The sequence below is a fragment of the Zonotrichia albicollis genome, chromosome 27, assembly GCF_047830755.1.
Source record: "Zonotrichia albicollis isolate bZonAlb1 chromosome 27, bZonAlb1.hap1, whole genome shotgun sequence".
NCBI classification, from domain to species: domain Eukaryota; kingdom Metazoa; phylum Chordata; class Aves; order Passeriformes; family Passerellidae; genus Zonotrichia; species Zonotrichia albicollis.
Genome location: NC_133845.1, coordinates 7,844,729 through 7,861,977, shown reverse-complemented (window position 1 = coordinate 7,861,977; position 17,249 = coordinate 7,844,729). Strand labels below are relative to the sequence as shown.

The following is a 17,249-nucleotide window of genomic DNA, read 5'->3' as shown; positions in this document are numbered from 1 at the left end:
AGAGAAATTACATTGATGCTGGGAAGAAATTCTTTATTCAGATGGTGCTGAAGCCCTGGCACAGGTTGCCTGGAGAGGTTGTGGATTCCCCATACCTGAAAGTGTTTAAGGCCAGGTTGGACAGAGCTTGGAGCCGTCCGGTCTAGTAGATGTTCCTGCCCATGGCAGGGGGTGGAACAAGATGAGCCTTCCAGCTCATCTTGGATGTCCCCTCCAACCTAAACCCTTACAGGATTCTGTGAAGCTTGGCTTGTTACTCAGAGGGATTAAGTGCTAGGCTTAAACCCCACAACAGCTCTTTTGTGCATTCAAAACCCAGCCAGGCTGCGCTAGGATCTGCCTGTGAAGGCAAAGCAGCTCATAAAGATAAGATGTAAATTTGTGTCTTGTTCATGTGTTCTGTCCTTTTCCTGTCCAGGTGAAAAAGGAGTGGGAGGAAGCAGAGCACCAGGCTGTTAATCTCCCTAAGGCAGAAAGGCAGACTCTGATCCAGGTAAGAGTGGAAGGATCCTAAGGGGAAAGTTACTGAGAGAGAGGTCAATATTCAGAGCTAAAAGACGTCTCAGAGATGCAAGAACAGCCTTCCTGCTCTGTCAACAGCTGCCTTTCAGAGGAGGTTTGATTCAATTGTTTGCTTTGTTCGTTAAACTGGAGATGATCTGATACTATGCCAAGTCCTTTCCTACACACACTAGTAGGAAGTGATCTCGCACCTCAGGCGTAGCATCAGTGGAGCCAAATTGTAATTTCAGACCTTTGGCCTCTTTTGCACTAACACTGGCCTCAGAGCCTGGTTCAGAGTCAGCTCTGGCTCTCTGGGCACACATTTCCTGCTCGGCCAGACTTAGTGAAAACAGCTTAGACAGCAGATGAAGCTGATTTGCTGCCAAAATGCTAATCTTGTGCCTTATGAGGAGAGTTCAGTTGGACTGTGAAGTTAATGAGGGATTGCAGGGTGGGATCATTAGGACAAGACTCTTCTGGCAGTGACAACTCTGTGAATTTGTCTCAAACCAGTATGCAATGAAGTGGTTGACTCCAGTTTTTATGCCCACTTTGGATTTTATCGTGGAACACAGTTTTCTCTCTGCATTTTTAATATAAGTCACTATTTGGAACTATGCACAAATGCAGAAGTTTGTCATTATCTCTGTTGAAACGTAACACTTAGTGGACTGTTCTGGTTGGTTTGGAAATGAGGGTTATGACCTTTCTAAAAGAATAGAGAGAGATTTGATCTGAAGGCATGCTGATGGAAAATTTGCTATGCAATACCTTTGTAAACTTTTGCAAATTCAAATTAATGGCTTCAGGCTGAAGGGATCAATCCTGTTTTTGTATTGCAGGGTTGAGGGAAAGAATTAATATTGTGTCATTTCTTCAGCACAGCCTGGATCTCCCATCCCCAGCATAGTCTTTATGTGCAAGGTCCTTTTCACTCTTCAGACCTTTGAAATGCCTTGTTTTCTGAATTTGCAGAGATGAAATCTGCATCAGCATTTTTCCATGCCTTTCTCTCCTAACTGTAAATGGGTTGGATGTGGAGTTTTACTGTCTTTGTTAGTTCTGAGGAGTTTCAGATGGTGTTGATCACACAGTGCATTTCACCCAGATTATTTTCTTTGTTCTAGCACTTCCAGGCCATGGTAAAATCTCTGGAGAAAGAAGCAGCGAGTGAGAAGCAGCAGCTGGTGGAGACTCACCTGGCTCGTGTGGAAGCCATGCTGAACGATCGCCGTCGCATTGCCCTGGAGAACTACCTGGCTGCCCTGCAGGCTGACCCACCGCGTGTGAGTTTCTTCCCTACACATTTTTCCAGTAGGATGGCAGGTGGGAATGTCTTGATGAGAAGGTTGCCTGTGACTTGCAGAAACTGGGAATTGGTTCCTAGGAAAGCTTCTTCATTGTGGAAGTTGGTGCTGCAGACTTAGCAGTGGGTCTGTAATTGACTCCCACTCCTTCCTGCCTGGGGAGAAATCTCTGCTTTGTTTGGTGTCCATTAAGCACAGTTCATAAGATGTGGTGCTCTGAGTTATATTGACTTAATTTTAAGTGTTCTGAATCAAACCGGCTTAATTAAAATAAAAATAAAAAATCTGGAGGGTGAGTGCAGGTGATAGATCTGTCCAGCACCAAAGTAGGCTCACACCTGAAGTGCTGTTTTCAGCTGTGGGTTTGGAGTTGACACCAGTGGTTTGACCTATTCCCTGCTCCTGTCCTGCAGCCCCACCGAATCCTGCAGGCCCTGAAGCGCTACGTGCGTGCCGAGAACAAGGATAGGGTGCACACCATCCGCCACTACCAGCATGTCCTGGCGGTGGATCCGGAGAAGGCTGCGCAGATGAAATCCCAGGTATGAGGGGGTTTCTGTCAAGTGAGCCATTATTGTCCAGCCCTGGGGCTGTTGGAGGCTCTGGAAGCTGTGTGTTGCAACTTCATCCTTGTGGAGCTGTCCCTCTCTCCTGTGCTTACTTCTGTCACCAGATGTGCTCGCTGCATGGATTTCCTTGGTGCCTGACAGTGTTAAAAATTGAAGCTCTGTTTTATACATTGTTGGTCACAGTGGCAAGTTGAGGGGTTTAGACCTAGGTCATTATCAGTTTTATATTTCCTTTTATCAAGCACTCCTGAAATGTATTTGCTGGGGACTTGGTTTTCTTGAACAGGCTTCCTCACTTCTTCCAAGTTGTCTATGTGTTTCTTTCCTTAGGCTTGATCTTCATAGTGCCTGTGTTTGGGCTTTGTGGGAATTCTCTCTTGCCTCTGCAGCGTTATTGCCTGGTTTCTAACGCATAAATCGTAACCATTTCCAAGTACTCGATCAATGTTGTTGGCTTCATCAGAAAGTGTGGTTTTGATGGGTTTATGTTGTACCATTTGTAAGAGGAAATCCATTAGTTATGGAAGTGATTCTCTGTGTGGACTGCTAACAGCTTCCTCCAGACCCAAATGAACCAATCAACTGGCTAGTTTTGAATATAGGCACCCTGTCAAACCTCTTAAAACTAAACACACCTCTATGAAATCACACTTAAAAATGAAGAAACCCTGGAAAAAACACTCTTGCTTCTGGCTTTTGAACAGGTAACTAGACACTGGCCGGGCTTGCTGTGCTGCGCAGCCTGGCTGGCTCAGCCTGGGGCTCGGCTCAGATTGTGCCATGCTGAGTTCAGGCACGGCTGATGGGCCAGGCCGGCTCCCTTTGGCTCCGGCTGAGGGCTGCCGAGCCGTTCCGCCGGCACCGTGGAAAATCTCATGGCTGAGAGCAGAGGCAGCCCTGCAGCCCCGGGGCTGGCATTGACCGTGTGGGGGCCAGGAACCAGGTGTGCAGCCAGAGCGGCCCTGCCCCGCAGAGATCACGGGGCCGTCCGCAGGCCCGGACGAGATATTAACTCTTCTCGGTGCGCAGGTGAAACTTGCAGACACCAATCCTCTCTTGAGTGAGAGAAAAGGAAAGGGTGAGGACACGTAAAGGAAACAACAAGGTCAGTGAAGAAAGAGTCAAATCCCAGATGGGAGGAGAATGAGGAGGTGCCTTAGTCTTGGGCTAAAATTCTCTTGTAAGGCTATGGTGAAGGTATAATTGATACACCAGAGTTTTGGTTTTTTTCCCCCTGTAACTCATGGAATGCACTGGGGTGATCTGGGTAGCGTTCTAACCGTGACTATGAGCAGAGGCACCTGTGTTGAAGCAAGCAGATGTTGAAGTAGCTGTGATCCAATGAGAAGCTTGAAGAGAGAGAAATGAGAGAGGTGAAAAACCTCACCCCAGGGATGGAAGAAGAAAACCTCTGTTCCCAGAGATAAAAGAAGAGAACTTTTGTTTCTGTACTAGAACAGCTCATCCCTAAAATTGCACCCTAACAAGCTGAAATGGCCCATGGTGGTGGTTGTGGGAAAGCTACCAAAATGTGGTAGGGGCTTCACGATTGCAGATTTCTGGGAAGGGGCTAATGATGAAAATTAAAACCACAAGAAAACTGTTTCTTGTGGAAAAGTCTCCATGGCATGGCAGGAGAGACTCGTCTCCCTAAGTAGACTAAAGAAAGATTATTTTAAAAGTGGTAAACTGACTGAAAATACCAAATTTACCTCTTTATGTTGTCAGTGGGGAAAAGAAAAGTTGCAGGAGCAGAGAAGTGTTTTGAAGGTTTATTTTGATTTTTTAAATTATTTTTTAACTCTGTTAATAAAGTTTCTTTGAAAGTTCTGAGCCTGCTTTGCTCTCCTTGTAATCTCTATTTTCAAAGCAGAAAATGAGTAATTCTGGTGGGTGTGCTGGCATTTGACCTGCACTAGACCCACTACACCACTACACTGTATTTTACTTCTGAACAGACAGAAAATCCTTTTCCTTCTGCTGGGTAGTGTATGTGAATATGTTATTTCAAATCTGGCTTTTGTATTTGTTCGAGTACTTGCAGATACTCCAGAAGTCTTTGGAATTATGTTGATACTTGTTTTCACTTGTTTTAAAATAGTGAAAGATGTGCTGGAAGGCCAATTCAAAATTCAGATCGAGGATGGTCTGTTAACCCTGAAAGATCTGTGTGGAAGGATGTGCCCTTTCTTAGGTTCAGAGAGAACTCACTGTCCTTTTGCAGCTTTAGGAATGTTTTCCTAGTCTCAGTTTGTGGCTGGTATGCTGCTTTGGAGTATCTTTTAATTCTGCAGTGCACAAAAGATAAACAAGAAGAATGGAGAGCTGCAGGGAGACAGTGCAGTGGAGCACATTTAGTGTTGCCAAGAGGAAGAAGTAGGCACTGAGGGAAAAATGCATAAAAAACTGTATAACCAGGAGGTGGAAATGTCCTGGTTTAAGGGTAGGAAAAATCTGTAGCCTGTTGCTGTCACTTTTGGTGAGGGGCAGAGTCGTGTTAGAATGATTTTCCAGAAGCAAACCTCACACTGGGACATGGCAGATTCCATGGATTCCACCTTGTTCCGGGGTGTTGGCAGTGCACATTCCCCTTGTGTCTCCTGGTCTTCCACTGCCTATGGGATTCTTCTTAAGCTGCACATCCAGGAGGAGTGGTGGCACCTGTGGTGGTTATGATGGTGCCTGGCTCTCCATATGGAATTCGTGGTCCCATTTTCAGACATGTCAAGCACAGCCCGGCCCAGCGCTTTGTTCTGCTGCTGCCACAGCCCAGGAGAGAGTGTGTGAATTGTGTTCTTAAGTTAAACCCTAAACAGTTCTCAATTCATTCCGAAGGCTGCAGTGTCAACAAATCAACATGTGAGGGATGTGGGTGGTACAGTTCAATTTCCATTCACTTTACTTTTCACATGCACTTTTAAGCTCCTCAGTTGATTTTTTGGATTGACAAGATGCCACATGCAGAATTAAATTTTCATCCTTGCTCTTAAAGGTCAGGCACACATCAGACTGTGAAAGGGGTCCATCTGACTCTAGCTTTTTGTAATGTTGGCCATCTATATAAATGTTTTACTTGCTCTCCTTGATCCCCGATTATGCAGCACCCTCTTCAGGTCAGGCCTGACCTCACCACTGGATTTAATGTGCTTGGGAGGAGTGATTTGTGCTTGCCCAGAGCTTGAATGTATTGCTCAAAGGAAGGGAGAAAACTGCTGCCAATGAGTGGGTGTAGGACAAATGTAATGCCACAGTTGGTTTGAAAGGCACCTTTGTTCTGAAACCAGAGCTGATAAAATATCCTGTCTGCTCCTTTTGCCTGTATCTTTTCTAGCAGTCAGGAATGATAATCCATTTAATAAAGCTGCTACAGGAGATGAATTATGTCTATGTTGGGCATATGAGAAATACCAGCTTCGGTGGCATTTTAGTGTTTGCAGTGGAGAGTGGTTACAGTGAGAGTCAGCTGAATCCTCTCTTACTCCCAGCATTTGCCAGACTCCTGAGAGCACCGTCTGCAGATGGCCAGTTCAGTGAAATGTGAGAGCATTGGTCCCAGAATTGGACTGGATGGATCTGTGTCCCCCATTGCCTGCCATGGCAGATCCACCAGTAATAGATACTTTATTGAGCAAGGAAAGAACTGGTTCTGTGAAGTGACTGACAGTTTTTGCTTACTCCAACGCATTCTTTTACATCTGCAGGTGATGACGCATCTTCATGTGATTGAGGAACGGATGAATCAAAGCTTGTCTCTGCTCTACAAGGTGCCATATGTGGCTGAAGAAATCCAGGATGAGATTGGTGAGTGTATATGCCAACCCCTATGCTGCTGTGTTACGACTCCCAAGTTTTTATATCCAGTGAGCTCCCAAAAGATTTCTCTCTCCTTTGAGGGGGTGCCCTCAACAACAAGTGCTTGGGCTCAGGCTCAGGGAAGATACTGTCTGGATGTTACAAAAGAGCCAGTCAGAATAGCTTGTTCCAAGAATTTTCACTGTCCCTTTAAGAAAAAGTCAACAATGTTCAGAATAGCAAAGCTGTCTCTCTAAGGGAGATTTAAAAGATCCGTTTAAAAAATGCAAATGCATTCTCCCCTTACGGGTTAGTTAGTCTCATCTTGCCAAATCCTCTTGCCACATCAAACCTCTTGGCCCTTATTTGAATGCATTTCTAACCAACGCCTTTACCGAGAATTCCAGATGAAATGCACAAGATAAAATATCCTGGCAGCTCTGAGAGCAGTGTTCCCCTGCAGTCCTGCCTCAGCCTGCTTCAAACCATCTGCCTCTCTCTGTCACTGCCAGGTTTCATGCAGTCTGTGTAATAATTCCTTTTGTTCCTTTCAGATGAGCTGCTTCAGGAGCAGCGTGCAGACATGGATCAGTTCACATCCTCCATTTCTGAGTCCCAGGTGGATGTCAGAGTGAGCTCTGAGGAGAGTGAAGAAATTCCCCTGGATGGCAAACCTTTCCACCCGTTCCAGGTGAAAACCTTCCCAGCCTTACCTGAAAGTGAAGGTATGTGGAACTGAGCACTGGGTTTACTGGTGGTTTTCCTTAGACAGTAGGCTCAGCTGGAACAGAAAAAACTCCAATCTCTTTGGGTGATGTAGAGTAAAGCAGTCACCCTGACAGGACCCCTCATTCACTGGAGAAGCAGTGCTGCGAGTAATGTCTGCTGAGCTGTTCTAATGATTTTCTAATTCTTCTCTTTGCAGAATTGTCCTCTCTTTCCATTTTGCAGTGAATGTTAAGTTTTTACAGTGCATCTTGACTCTGGAATTAATTTTCAGTCTTTAACAGAATTCTTGTGTAATCTTTGTGCTGTGACCTGTTGAAGGGCTGAAGGAATTCTCTTTCTTTTTTTAAATATGTGTATCTATTTTTTTGTGTCATTGGATGTTGACAGCTGGTGTGTGTGCGTGTATTTATTTTAAAAACGCTTGATCAGAGTCCTGAGCCTAAAGCTGTAGGCTAAAAGCTTTTCCCAGGGTCTGAGTCAGAAATCATGCACAAACCTTTTTTCCTTTCTCTCTTAATCTCCTTTCTCTGCTATTTTTGTTTTTGTTTTCGCTCCTGCTAGATCCTCAGCCGGATTTGTACCATCCAATGAAAAAAGGTTGGTTCTAAGCTGCTCCCTCACAGTGCTTTTGATCACACTCCTACCTCCTCCATGTGTCTGATAGCTTCATTTTAGTTCCATACTCACCTTGATTTTCATTTCCCTGCTTTCACTTAGATCAGTCATGTTCACTTTTGCTTGTTTAGGCCTAGTGTTAAAGAAGCCAGGTAGTCTGAGCATCCAACTGTGTGTGTGTGTTCCTCCCTGATGGGCTCACAAGGGTCTCAGAGTGCCTGGAGTGGCTCTCAGCCCTTGAGGAAGGTGGCCTTAGCCAGTGTCTCAGTGGAGCTTTGCATCTCTCCGTTTGTGACACTTCTCAGATTAAACCCTGCTGTGCTGGTGGGGAATAGTCCAGAGGCTCTTCTGCCTCCTGTGGAACCTGTCCTTGATGCCCCATGACACCACAAAACACTTCAGGACACAGGCTGTTTCCAATCCAGATGTCCTTATGGGAGTGCAGCTAGTATTGGACAGATAAATCAGGAGATTCCTCCTCCATGTTTGTGCTTTCCTTGGCATCACCTTCCCACACGTAGCATCTTTCCATACTAGCAAACTGTGTGTGGTTTTACATTTCTCCCTTAACTCAGGATTAATTCTACAGTAGCTCAGTGCCTGGCTAAAAAGCAGCTTTAAGAGCAGCATAGAAATATTAGCATAAAATAATGTCTCTATTAGTGATATGCAATCAGGGAAGGACCAGTAGAAAAGGGAGGCTCTTGCAGAGTAGTGCTGCTTGAGCTGTGTGTGGAGTAAACCCAGTGTTTTAATCTGCCTTTGGTTCCAAATATATTGTGTAGATCCGAAACGAGAGCAAAAGATTTTGCTAATAACCATTTCATGTGAGCACACATGGTTTTGTAACTCAGTGAAGACCAAATAGCTTGACACTCTTCTCATTATCGACCTTTCTCTTCAAATATAAGTCACCTTCATCCCTGGTGTGGAACAGTGTACAGTGTGCTGACTGCTCTGGCAGGAATTGGAACAGACTTTAGTTAGATATTTTATTTATTAAATTTTTGGACAATTGCTGTGTTGCCTTGAGGATGATAAATTTGTGCTAGTTCTCCCTCTCTGGGTAAATATAAGAATCTCTGATGACCTGGGGACAGCAATTGTCCTACACTTGTTCCTCCTCTCCCTTCCCTTTTCGCTGACTTACTCAAGGGCTTTGAGAGAGTATTGGGTTGGTGGAGTGGGGGGGGGATTTTGTGCAGGTATGTGTTTTTGGATTTTTTTCCCTGTGAGGTATATAATATAAACTGTGCCTTTGAGCTACATAGCACTGGGTCTGTTACCGAGACAAATAGCAGAGCTCAGTGCAGCAGCTGAACTCTCAGCCCTGGAGATGGTGCTGGGTTGGCTCCTGAAACTGGAATAAAGCAGCCGTAGGCCAAAAGCTGATACAGTAGTTCTGTACAAACTATTTGTAGCTGGTTTCTCCTGAAAATCCTAATCATTGATTCCATAATAACATAACCTGCTTTGACAGTTGAGGGAAGTCAGACTGGCAGTCTTGGCCATGCTTGGAATCTGATTATTGCCTCTAAAGAAAAACATGATGCACTAAAACCTGAGATGCTTCATAGTGAAATGTTATTTCTGTGGCATTTCAAGGCAATACAAACTTGTCACTGTAAAAACTTGCCTTGAAGCCAAGTGGCCTGTCCTTGCAGCTCATCAAAGAAAATGTTGCCAATTCCACCAGCAGTTGACATGTCTTGGGCACCTTGCAAGCTCAGCAATTTGTGCAGAGTTGGGGGTTTGCAGTCACCAGCAAAGCCTGAAGTGCTGTAGTAGAATTTCCCCCATGTCATTGGAAAGATCCACTGCAGGTTTGAGGCTTCACTGTCCTGCTTTTGCACTAGTGCGTCACAGGTCATTGCATTGTCCCCAGCACCAGTGGAACACTGGTGTTCTAACATGCTGTGTTATGTCAGGGCAGTTTGCATCAGACTCTCTTACTGATCTGATCTATTTATAAATGCTTTGGATCAAAACAGTTTATGCAGAGCCTTCTGTTAATTGATATTCTTCTCTTGAGCCAGTGCTGGTTCCAGCCTGGAAATGGGGTAGTAGTGTTCTGGTACAAAGGCTGGTGTAGTTCTCTGCTCCTCCCTTGTCTTGGGATTTATTTGTTTTGGGCTTCTGCCAGGTATGGGACAACAGCTCATTACAGAGCCATGCTGGGTGACCTTGGAATTCAAATTCCCATTCCTGAGGCACTTGCTGATGTGCCTGATGGCAGCAGAATGGGCAATGCTGAAAGCATTCTCTGTGTGCTGGCTCTTGGCAGATGGATGTGTGTCCACTCCTGTTCGGGGTCACAGAGGGGTGTTGGTGACCTGGGGTGACACCAGCAGCTGTTACTGCACTTACTGTGTGTTATGTCTTGTCTGGAGCTGTCTAACAGAAGCACTTAACTGTACAGTTTGTCTGAATTGACACCTCAGCCTGATTTTGGTGATGAGTCTTGTCTGCTCCTCTCATTGCCACCTCATTTCCCCTCATTAACAGCCCTCCTAATCACTTGTCACTGTAGTTTGTGAGCTGCCATCTGACACAGCAGCATGAGGACAGGTTAATACTCAGCAGTCTGTGCAGTTAAACACACGATCCAAAGCAGCTCTACACAGAGTAGGTGACCCTTCCAAAATGTTCCTAAGGGCTGATAGGCTCTCCTTGCTCTTTTGGTGCAGGTTCTGGCATGACTGAGCTGGACGGGCTGATTGGTGCTGAAGAAAAAGTGATTAATAGCAAGAACAAGGTGGATGAAAATGTGGTGAGTTTTCCACCTTTATTTTGTGAAGCTAAACCTGCTGTGGACACTAATTAATAGCAGTGGCTTGTTTCAATGTCTCGTTCCAGCTCACAGAATGTCAGTGTGTTCATTGTCCATATGGTGTGGGGGAGTCAGTTTGGTGACTGTTGTAGGCTCTTAATACTGATTAGCATCAGAAGGGTGGGAGGGGAAGGGAAGGAGAGAGCTTCAGATCTTTGGCAGTCTGATTCTGAGAACTCTCTGATTTAGGAATGCTTTTCCCAAGCATTTTTGATGTCCCTTTATTTTCACTAGGTTCACTGTCTGAACACACTGAATGCTGGTGTGTTCCATCTGTGTCTCCCACTTTTTTTTCATGGCAAGGGAGGCCTCGCCTTCCTCGGAAGTTGAGCAACCCAGCAGAAGTTGTCTCTACAGTGTCAAGAATTCTCTAGGTTCTAGTGACAGCCCTTTGCCTCAGTTCCATGGGTTTAAAAAAACTAAAAAGTCACCTTTTGAATTTTCTTTCAGTACTGTTTTAAAGACACCGGTTACATCTTACATAACAGAAATGCTGGGTCCAAAGTTAGCAACTTTTTTTATTGGGTTTTTTTTTTCACTGGGGCTTTAGTTTGAGATAGTATCACAGCTAGTTACCTCCACACTATCTCAATACTGTCTCTGGTGGCTGTATAAGAGTTGGAGAACATTCCATGCTGTTGAGAGCAAAGGGGAGATGGTAAGTGGTCCTGAGCCTTTGCTAGTGTTCATTAAAGGTCTCTTGTTTGTCTTCCTCTTCCTTCTCCTCCTTGTTTTGTGTGGATCCTTCCATAAAACACTTTTGTGGCCGTTTTTAGGTAATTGATGAAACCCTTGATGTGAAGGAGATGATTTTCAACGCAGAGCGTGTCGGAGGGCTGGTGGATGAGCCGGTACGTTTGTGGCTGCTGAATCCAGGGATTGGCAAATTCCTAATGCTGGATTTGGATGACTATTTTTACTGAATTCAGGATTTGGTGCCTGGATGCCTAGGGGCTCATGCAGAGTGAAGTACAGCCCTTCTGTGTAAGGATGTAAACAGTGAACACACATTAGATATTAACTTGACTCCTACTGCAAAAGTGTTTTGTGGGATAGGGAAGTGATGTGGCCAGTGTCTGTCCAGAGCTACTAAGTGGGGAAAGAATTTTGTAGTGGTTATCCTTTTGATGGAATATTTAGAGGTGAAATATGTAGGGGTGGAATATGTAGGGCTGATATATATATATACACACTGTCTAGTGTATAATCAGTCATATCTCAGTACCGCAGATGGTCAAAGACCTTGCTAGTGGCCATGGTTTAGGTTTGTGTTCAGCAGTGCAGCTCCCTTATTGCTCTTCCTCAACCTGCTCTGTTTTCTTCCCTCCAGGATAATGACAACTCCCTCCGTGATGACTTTGGCTTCAGCAGCAGTGCCCTTATTGGGCTGTTGGTGATTGCTGTTGCCATAGCTACTGTTATAGTCATCAGCTTGGTGATGCTGAGGAAGAGGCAGTATGGGACCATCAGCCATGGAATTGTGGAGGTGAGAAACAGCTCCATAACTGAGGATGAAAATAGTCAGTGTTGAATCACATGTGTGTGGGGGTAGAGAATGGCAGGAGCTGCCAAGCCATGGAGAGTTCTGCTTCTGGCTGGGTAGGAATTAACTCTGTCCCTGCTGACACCATCATTGCTCGTTCCTCAGTGTGCAGGTGCCAGTCCCAGGTCTGCTGTGCTGGCACCTGCCACTCCCAAGTTGCATTTGCTTATCACTAGTATTTACTTAGGCTTTCCTGGCTGGCTCAGGGTAGGATTTAGCAGTAAATGAGCTTTTCAGGCAATATCTTTAGCAGGGCAGTCAGTCAGTCAATGCACAGCAATTTGTCCTCCTGGCTAATTGACAATTAAGATGTTGTGATTGGCGAAATGCTGAAGAGCAGCTCCTTCTTCCTTGCACATTTCTATGACAACTTAATGGAGCCCAGAGAAAGCCGCTTTTTCCCTCTGCCCCCCCCATGCTGGAGATCATAACAACCTCTTCAATGAGAGAAGTGAGTCCCTGATTTGCAGTGTTGACTGAGCAAGGACAGATTTGTGAGAACATCCCCACAGGAGATTGGGTGGGCAGGAGGCATCAGCTCTGGAACAAGCAATTCTATTCAAATTACCTTTTGCAGTTTACATTTTTTTCCATTTACTGCTCACCATGGTATTCCCTCAGTGTTTGTCTGTTGCCTTTTGTTTTGTGGAATCAATCCTGGAAGTGTCTCCTTGACCAGTACGTGTTTTTTCCAAAGGTTGACCCGATGCTCACCCCTGAGGAGCGGCATCTGAGCAAGATGCAAAACCATGGCTATGAGAATCCCACTTACAAATACCTGGAGCAGATGCAGATATAAAAGAGATGAAGATGGAATAGCCCCGATGGGAAAAGGTGCGGGGTGAAGGGCCAAAGTGGTTCAGTGTTTTGGATCAACTACTGACCAACAGTTGCTTCAAGAGGACTTCATCTTACATTCAGAACTCCTGGATCATTAAGACTATAATTACTACTGTAGAGTTGCAATTTCCATTCTTTAAAATGGGTGAAGAAATGATAATATAACAATATGATATATAAATCTCCTTAAATGGGAAAAATTGATCTATTGCAGATATTTGACTGAGATGTAGTTTTCTTTTTTTTTTTTTTAATAATCTGAAAAATACTAGTTCTGTTGTACTGTTGTCTGATACAAGCTCTATATATATAAAAATGGGAAATGTTGATTTTTATTTCTGATAGACCACCTGTATATTGAGGGTCGTTTGTACCAGCCCACCTTCAAAAAAGGAGACAGTTGTGGCTCTTTGGTCATTTTGGCTTTTGTATATAAAGCATTATTCTTTTCCTTTTTTTTTTTAAGTGAATTTCACTGGGACTTGCAAAGAGATTAATTTAGGGATAGAAGCTATTACAGCATAAGCAAAGAAGCAGTTGGGAATGGTAACTAACAAAATTCCCTATAATGAGACAAAAAAAAAGAAAAAGAGAAAAAAAAAAAGGAGAAAAAACCCCATCTTCATATGCCAGTGGTGTGCACCCTGCTGCTCAGCAGCTTGGGCTCTAGGAATCAAGACTCCCTGGAGGCAAGGAGTTAAAAGGCTTCTAGCATCTCTGTTTATAGTTATTCTAGTAGAATGTTAGAACATGGTTTGTGCATACTTGGGTCTGCACATTCCTCTTCGAGATTCAGTTCTGCTCTAGAGTTGGAAGTTCTGGTATTGAATTGAAATCTCTGTTCTCAGCCAGTTTTCTTCAGTACTCACCTGGCATTAACAGCCCCCTCTTGCTACTACTTTCTAATTTCCCCAGCTCTCCTGCCTCACCAACATGGTAAGTAGTTAAGAGCCACAGGTTTTTGAGCCCTTGCATCTCCCTGGGTGATGTTGGGCCAGAAATGACAAATCACTGCAATAACTGGGACCTTGGGAGCTGACAAACACAGAGAGGTCTCTTAGCTGGGGATGGAAGACAGTGACTTGTTGGGAAAGGGATGCTGCCTACTTTAAGGGAAATAGGATGCATAGGCCCCAAGAAGAACAAAAGGGGCATTGTTCCACTCACCATCATCATGTCTTTGTAATGCTTGTATAGTTGGTGTTAATGCTCACGGCTTTTTTGAATCTGGGGGTTCTGGTAACCTGTGGTGTATTTTTTCTATTTTTCCTGTGACTTTATTTTTTCTTCCCCTTTCCGTGTTTCTTCCCACTATGCACAGATGTACCTGCAAACTCCTTAGTGTGGTCTGTGGGGAATGTACAAAGTTTAAACACATCAATAAACACTTTAACTTCCAGATTGCTTCTTCTCTTTATTCATGGGCTCAATCTAATTCCCTGTCCTCCCACTCTGTCCTGCCAAACTCACAAAACCTTTCCCTGACAGTGAGAAAGACTGTACAGGTTCTGATGTATAACCATACCTGGAGTCTTTTGAGGTATTTCCAGATCCTGATAACATTTGTGGTGTGGAGAGGCAGAATGCTAAACAAACAGCTGGATCCTGAGAGGCATTAAAGCAGCTGGAGTGCAGGTTGGGGAGAGCTGGGCTGGGGCTGCCTCTGGCTGCTTTTGGAAGATGCTGTGGATGGTTCTCCCCATTCCCAGGATGCAGGTGGCTGCTGGCACACCCTGTGGGAGCAAGCAGAGCCAAGGCTCTCTGCAATGACAGGCTGTTCTGTTCCTGGCCATCCACCTGCACTTCCTTGAGAGCCACAGGGACGCTGTGCTGGCTGTGTGCTCAAAGCCACAGGCCTCAGGAATGGGACTGGGCAGAAGGACAGCAGGAAACCTTAGAATTCCTAGATATGAGGACATGGATGAAGACCTCACAATGACACAGTTTCTGTGGTTGCTTCTGGTGGATGGCCAGATCTGAAATAATTGAAGTCATAGAGCCCAGGGCAAGAATCAGCTAATTAAGGTTAGCGTTCACTGAATTGCTGCTGCTGTTTTATGAGGGGAAATAACTTTGGTTTAAGTCTCTCTTCCAGAACACCTAAAACTAACAGCCTGTAAAGCTCAAAGTTATTTCTGGTCCCATGTGTCATTCCTCTCTATTCTCCTTTGAGGTGTGACCTCAAGCACATATTCCTACTCTCTCATCTCGGTGAAATGTTCAAGTCGCTGTCACTTGAATGTCATTTTAGAGGTCAATAGACAGAATTAATTTTCCTCCATATTGATCTATGCAGTTGCCAGTAGGTCTGGAGGAAGAGAGGGAGAGGAGGAAATAAGAAGGTTGAGCAATTTGGAACAGGAAGCACTTGCTTGTCCTGTTTCTCCTTAAACAGGGGCTCCTTGGTTCCACTGAAACCTCCATATTCTGGTTAAATTATTCAGACACTGAGGAAAGAGCAGATGCTGTCCTAGAAAATGCCTTCTGTTGGCTTGTCACAACTACTTGGGAGAGAGTTTTGATTTTAAACTAAATTTAATTTAAATGATGCCAAAGCATATCTGCAGCCCAGTGCCATTCTTGAACTGCACCCTCAGGTAGGGTGACCTGCAAATGAAACAAATTACAGAGGCTGCAGACTGAGGTTCAGAATTGAATTTGGGTATCAGATTTTATCTTTCATAAATTCTATTAGTCCTGCAAAATAAATACATCAGGCTGGAATCAAAGTCTGTTAGCTCCATGCTTTGGGACAGACTGCCAAGCACTTGGGATCAATTCTTTAGGATGGATTTTGACCACAGTTTCTGAAAAGTCATGCTGAAACTTAGCTGCTTGAAGATGGATGGTAAGGCATGTCCCAAGAGTTCCTGGTATAAGCTGTGCAAGCAGAGGGGCTGATCCCAGCAAAGAGGCAATGAGGTAGTTTGGGAAAATACCAGCAGTTTCATGGCAATGAGATGCTTAAAATTAAATTATTCAGAGCACAGTGGAGTAGTTGGCTGGGGGAAGACTTGTAGCATGTGGAGAGCTGCATTTCAATAGAAACACTGATTTTAAAGAAAAAGTGCTTCAAGAGGAAGCCCTTTTTTCCCCTCACTCTCTGGTGAGGAAACAGGATGTTTGAGAAGGGTCTTTGGGAATGCTGAGCAGAGGAAGTGCTGGGTCAGTTTGTCTCCCTTCTGAAGCTGTTTGTAGCATTCCTGTAAGGGCAGAGTGATGAACGTCAGTGCATCGGGACTGTGATGTGCACAGGAACAAGTGGATGGAACGTGGGTGGATTGATTTTACCAGCCTTACTTGTCTCTGATGTGCAGAGCAACACTTGTGTGAAGTGTGGTTTTGATCATTCAGCCCTGGCCCACAGAAGAGATTAAAAGGTGCCCACCATGAGCTGAAGCAGGTGGTGATGCAGTGCCTGGAGCTTTTCCCTGTTGCCCCATCAAAAGGTGACATTCATCTGATGCAGTACATAAACCCTCCTAATCCTTTGACCTGGGGTGTTTCAGGTAGATGTTGGAGAGCTGCAAGTCTCAAGGTGAGGTGTCCTTTTGGTCCAGACTGAGTGGTGCTTAAAGTTGGTGCCACCACACAGGAATTTGGGTGATCTCCAGAGCAGGTGCAACTCAGTCAGTGGCATCAGTGGCTTTGTTGTGGTGAAAAAGACTGCCAGATAAGCACAGCAAGGGGCAACAGTGATGAGCCAGAAAAGGACAGTTTTTATAGGACATAGTAGAGTAAGGTAGGGAAAGCAAGGGTGAGTGAGCTGCTCCTGCTTTCAGGTCTCAGTGGGACCACATGCAGATCACCTGGCTGTGATCCTTAGCAGCACTGTGGGATGGAAGTCTTGAGGAACTGGAAAGTAGCAGGCTCAAAAGCTGTTTCTCCAGTGCAGAAGTCAGAGCATTCTTAACCTTCTGGGTGCCTCTCCATAAATTCACAGTTTGATCTCAGCAGGCACTGGTAGCTTTGCTGCAGAGGCAGGGAGAAGATTCTGCTGAACACAGCACCTGACAGAGGTGAGGGTTTAATTCATGTATGTACATGTGGTTCTGCAGGAGCGAGTGGGTTAAACATGGGAGCATTTTGCTGTGTTTACCAGTGACCTGTGTGGAGGCTGTGCTTTGTAGCAGGAGCACTTAACCCCTGGAGTGGAGGCTTTCTGTGTGTGATGCCAGGATGAGTTTGTAAAAAAAATTATTTCCAGCAGCACTGGGTTCCTGAGAGCAATTTGAGAACAGGCTGTGGGCTGAACAAGCTGGTTGTTAATTACCGTCAGTCTCTGGATGGCATCAGGGAGGTTCAGAGTCTGAACAGACTCTGGTGCTTGGAGTGTGGGGTTGAAGGTGGTGGGAGGGACTGGGCCTGAGGGAAGTGGTCCCATCTCCCCAAAACCTTGCCATGATGTGTGTCAGTGGGAGGAGGTAAAGACCCTTAAGGGGATGAGGTGATGGGGCAGAGTCTGTGGAACTTAATACCTGAATTGCTGTGTCTGCTGTGAAACAGCTTGGGGATATCCC

The 17,249-nt window shown here is 45.0% G+C and overlaps 1 protein-coding gene across 5 annotated transcripts in view; it reads left to right on the top strand.

Annotated features, from left to right (window-relative positions):
• Window positions 1–14,128, top strand: part of APLP2 (amyloid beta precursor like protein 2) — a 49,107-nt gene extending 34,979 nt beyond the window's left edge. For 2 of the 5 annotated variants that reach the window (XM_074559427.1, XM_074559423.1), the window contains 10 exons: window positions 419–493; window positions 1,632–1,790; window positions 2,225–2,353; window positions 6,082–6,181; window positions 6,727–6,897; window positions 7,463–7,498; window positions 10,204–10,286; window positions 11,123–11,197; window positions 11,677–11,832; window positions 12,587–14,128. In XM_074559427.1, coding sequence (XP_074415528.1) covers window positions 419–493; window positions 1,632–1,790; window positions 2,225–2,353; window positions 6,082–6,181; window positions 6,727–6,897; window positions 7,463–7,498; window positions 10,204–10,286; window positions 11,123–11,197; window positions 11,677–11,832; window positions 12,587–12,688 — 1,086 coding nt within the window. In that variant the 3' untranslated portion in view covers window positions 12,689–14,128. The remainder of the gene's footprint in view (window positions 1–418; window positions 494–1,631; window positions 1,791–2,224; window positions 2,354–6,081; window positions 6,182–6,726; window positions 6,898–7,462; window positions 7,499–10,203; window positions 10,287–11,122; window positions 11,198–11,676; window positions 11,833–12,586) is intronic. The other 3 variants (XM_074559424.1, XM_074559425.1, XM_074559426.1) reach the window with 3 other exon arrangements.
• The last annotated feature ends 3,121 nt before the right edge of the window (window positions 14,129–17,249 follow it).